The sequence below is a fragment of the Athene cunicularia genome, assembly GCF_003259725.1.
Source record: "Athene cunicularia isolate RWA chromosome 12 unlocalized genomic scaffold, athCun1 chr12_part1, whole genome shotgun sequence".
Classification (NCBI taxonomy): domain Eukaryota; kingdom Metazoa; phylum Chordata; class Aves; order Strigiformes; family Strigidae; genus Athene; species Athene cunicularia.
In genome coordinates, this window is record NW_020799116.1 from 9,086,308 (window position 1) to 9,091,150 (window position 4,843).

The 4,843-nt window shown below is 46.0% G+C and overlaps 1 protein-coding gene across 1 annotated transcript in view; it reads right to left on the bottom strand.

Moving 5' to 3' along the window:
* The window catches only part of PROK2 (prokineticin 2), a 12,264-nt gene extending 7,821 nt beyond the window's left edge, over positions 1 to 4,443 (bottom strand). Inside the window, exon 1 of the mRNA XM_026857559.1 lies at positions 4,324 to 4,443. Coding sequence (XP_026713360.1) covers positions 4,324 to 4,443 — 120 coding nt within the window. The remainder of the gene's footprint in view (positions 1 to 4,323) is intronic.
* Positions 4,444 to 4,843: the final 400 nt, after the last annotated feature.

Below are 4,843 nucleotides of genomic sequence, written 5' to 3' on the forward strand. Positions count from 1 at the left end.
GGGGGGGGGGGGCATCACTCAGCAGGTCAGGGGACACACACATCCCTCAGCATGTTGGTGACATCATTCAGGAGGCCTAGGGGGGACATCCCTCAGCATGTTGGGGACATCCCTCAGCAGGTCTGGGGTGGCGGGGGCATCACACAACAGGTCTAGGGGACATCACTCAGCAGGTCAGGGGTGGGGGACACACACATCCCACAGCAGGTCTGGGGACATCCCACAGCAGGTCTGGGGAGGGGAGGACATCCCTCAGGAGGTCTGGGACGGGGGGGGGACATCCCACAGCATGCTGGAGACATCACTCAGAAGGTCTGTGGGGGACACCCCAGAGCAGGTCTAGGGGGTCATGCCAGGGCTGGCTGGGGACATCCCACAGCAGGTCCAGAGGGATCCCAGCAGGTGGGGGGGGTCTCACAGCAGGTTACAGCACATCCTGCAGTGGGTCAGTGGTAGCCCAGAGCTGTTGGAGCCAGCTGCGAGACCTGCCTTGGCCACATCTCCTCTGCTTGTGCTCCTCAAGCTCCTTGGCCTGCAGCAGACCCAGGAGTTCCCCTGCCAGTCCCAGCTCCAACGCTCCCCCTGCTCCCCTCTATGAACAGGAACCAGCTGCAGCCCCCAACCCGGTCTCTGCTGAGCCCCAGCAGTGCTGTGGGCATGCCCGTGGAGGGGGGACATGTGGGCTGCACCTCACCTTGTCTGTGGCAGAGAAGCATCAAAGCAAATGTACCTCACCCACCCTCTAAGAATTGAATTACCTCAGCTCCTGCTTACTGCACTTAGCCCAAGAAGCGCCAATGCTGAGTCAAGAAAGTAACACTCGTGTACTTCTTCACCATACTCCTTTGTGGACCTGAGCAGCAGGGCACTCTGGAGCCCCCAAACCCTTTGAACTCATGTTCTCCTGCTCCCTCCTGGCCCTGCTTGAGCCCTCCCGGCTCCCACAGCACCCAGGGACACAAGGAGGGAAACAGTGCTCTCCCTCGGGAGGGCTGGCTCCCACCCGAAGATCTGGGGGGAAGAGGGGGCAGGGGGAGCAGGGACCCCCTTTTCAGAGGCAGAGCACCGCTAGCTCCTTCCAGCCCTAATGCCAGGCCATGGCCTGATTGTCTCAGTGAGCTCCTCTCTCTAGCTGTACACCGCTTAGATTTAACACAAGCCAAGGTTTAATGACTAACTGTGCCACCCTGGGGCACCTCCATCCCTGGCGGAGGGAGGACATCAGAGCCCAGTGAAAGTCAGTAAAACACATGCAAGGTTTCCTTCCCTGCCTCTCTCTCTCATAGTTTTTCTTCCCTATTTTCTTTACTTTTCCAACTCTTCCAACTTACTTCTTTTTACCTGTCCTCTCCCTCCTAACTCCCCTTTTGTCCCTTTTCCTGACTTTCTGTTCCCACTTGGATTTGTCCAGTCCCTCTGTGCCGCTCCCCCACCCCCAGTGTGTCCCGTTCTCGCACGTAGGTCCCTGTTTTCTCAGATTTTTTAAATTCTCTTTTTCTAAACAGGAAGGCTGAGCCTTTGCAGAGCCCACATTTCCCCAAGTCCTCAAACAGTCTCATTCTTTGGCTGAGGTGAACTTAAGCGCAGCTGAAGGGGAGCGTATAATGCACCGAGTGTCTCGGTGTGCTCCTGCTTGGTTCACTCCCAGGCAGGAGCTGTCAAATCGATTCCATAGCAGCATCCCCTCGGGGGGTCAGTCTGTCTGGAGGTGTTTTCCTTACAACTGTGGCCTTTTTGGTTGTTTATGGCTATTTTGTAAAAGTGCGCTCAAGACAAATACAGGCTGAGTAAACAGAGCATTACTTCAAGGATGCTTTTAAAGTAAACTGGGATAAGCCAATTTTGACATGACAGTATTAAAAATACCTGGGACGGATCCTTAGCTGTTGTAAACCCACATGGCTGGCCTGAACCATCACCAGTTTAAACCAGGTGAAGGGATGAGCTGCTTCTAAATTTTATTTATATCCTAGAAACTAAAAATGAATGTAAACCAGAAATGATTATTTTCACAATCCCCAAGTGCCCAGAACTTTAAAAAACAAATAATAATTTTTAACTCTAAATCTCCTGATCCTTCAAAAACACTACAGGATTGAGGGGAAATAAAAAAGAGGAAGAATTTTATGCAGATTTATGTACACTCAGTCGTTTCTTGTAAAAGCCATTTTACATAAAATGTATCATTTATGAAAAACTGCCAGTTATTAGCCTGGAAGGGCAGTGTCGTACGTTAAGATGGGTATGCCACAGACTTACTAACATCCACCCTAATGCCAATATTCTTATTACCAACTTGCACTAGAACTGGTTTGCTATTAGAAGAGATCTTACACATCTATATGGCCTTTAGGTAATTACAAAATTGCAATGAAACATTAATTAAATCCAATTAAATTATTTCTGTTCTTAAAAAAAGTGAAAGTTGAGGCGGTGAATCTCTGAATTTCTGTGCCATTACCTCCAAGATAATTTTTCAACTACAAAAGTAGTAAAAATCCACAAAGTGTCCTAAAAGTAAATCTTCATAGTGCCCATCTCACAAATGCACCAGAATTTCAGAAGTCCTTTTATTTCTTTTGATCCACTTTGAGGGAGAGCCTTGTATTAGCTTTCTTAGCTTAAAATTTTTTGCATAGGGGTGTTTATACTGAACCCATTCATTCTGAAACCTGTAACATTTCCCTTTGTACTTCTGTCTCTGCCTGTACAATACCAAACCCACCCCGGAGTGTGCCTGGGGACAGGAGGGACGGACACCGTATATAACCCAGCCTAGTGCAGAAGCAGCTTTCCAGACTCTCTCTCACGTTATCACAATTAATGCAGTTAATTAAGGAATCCCCATTCCTCCATGTAGATCCCTGACCAACTGACATCTGCAATACTGTCCTGGTATAAACGGATCTACCTTAGAAGAAGTTTTTTCCTTCCGTATGAAAGCACCCAGCAGTAGGATCCCCTGTGGTCACCCTGCAGGCGAGGCTTCGGTGGAGCTACAGCTTTGGCTCTGCTTGGGAGGGCTAGGCTTCTCCCCAGGACGGAACCCAAGAAGTCTCATTTTCAGGTCGCCTTCACAAATCCACTGAATATCTTCTGCTATAAAAACTCTAATATCAGAATTAGGAAATATCACTCCAAATTATTCACAATTCTTTAGATTTGACACAGTACATTAACGATCATCCCAAAGTCCTCAGCTGCTTTAAGAACCCAGAGTGAAATACCTATTTTTAGCTTTCAGCGCAGTTGGTAACTCTCTCTGGTTCTTCTCAAAGCCTCAATTTTACTGAAAGCTAACTGTCTATGAGTAGGCATTCAAATAATTATTTGGCCTATTCAAGTGATAATGCACTACAGAGTTTACAGATTTTTGAAGACTAAGAATGTGAATACATCAGCTATCTAAAAAGATAATTTTCTCATAAATGAAATGAGAAAAAGCATATAATGTGAGACAGGAGAATTAGCTTTTTGTCCTAAAAACTCTCTTAATAATGACAGTATCTAATTAGTTTAATCTTTCACACTATATATCTGACAATGGTCTGAATTCAGCAAAGTGGTGTAAGTTTGCTGACTCTCATACAGGAATAACAAACTTATCTATAGCAGATGCTTATATAGATTTAGTCTAGGTGTGGAAGTTCACCCAGGTATGGAAGACTGTTGTCTTTAGTGCCTGGAATAACCTGAACACACAATCCATGCAAGAATATCCTAATTTCTAAACTGTTACCTGGGTTGGGATGCCATCCTTTTCTCACTCACCATTTCCACTTTATGCCAATAATTAATGTTCAGTGAAGCAGAGGCCAGCCCAAACCAGCCCAAGACCCTTCTTGATCCTTTGTCCTCTGTCTTCAGGTCTGTACAGAAGGCAGAAGAGACCCTTTCTGCTTGTATTGGCATTAATTTGGGTCCCCAGCATTTACCTAACTACTATTTATAGTTTTTTAAGTTGCAAAGATTTTTGAAAATTACTTCTAAGTTTTCTCCCTCTCTCTCTGATGTGGCTGAAGTTGTCCAATGCCGTCACAAGTTACCAGCAGCGAGCTGGCTGGGAAACGGAGGCTTCATACCTGCACACTGAGACTGTAAACCCCAGCTGGGATCCGAAGCGTAAATGACTTAGCAAGTCTGGGCACCCATGGGTATGATCCTTGATCACACAGACAACGGTTTGCGAAATTGTGTAACGTACAGAAAATGAAAGGTAATTTTGACTGCTATACGCAAGTCCTGCAGTAGTTGCCTTTGGATATGTCCATGAGGCTGCTGCTTGCATGAACTTGTAGGCACAGCTGAGAGGTCAGCACTTACCTGCCCGGGGATGGGATGCAGGTGAAGAGGCAGTGTGGAGAGCAGCAGCAGCAGCATGTCCACCCACAGCCACAAGGAACCACTCACCATGCAGGGGACACCTTGCCATTTGCTGTTCATGGTAAGCCACAGTGGTCATTCCTCATGATTACCACACCCCAGGCCTCTTCTGACATCAAATAAACTAATTCATTTTTAAAAAGTCTTAAGAGACGTGCAGATTTTAGGATTACAAGCGGCACTGTAGTCTGAATTCCTACTAAATCAAGCCATAAATTTCATTAGTGAATCCTAAATACAGAGATATAAGTTGTGTTTTAAACTAGCACATATCTCAAGAGAAATCAAGCACTGACTTAAACCAACAAAGAATTCACCATTTCCTTCAGCAAACTGCTCCAACTCTTAAAACTTCATTTCCTGTTTGAATTTCACGGATTTGGACAAACAGATGATATTATGCCCTCCAATATCAAGATTTCTCGCCTTCTGCATGTAATTATAAGCTGGGAACAAATTG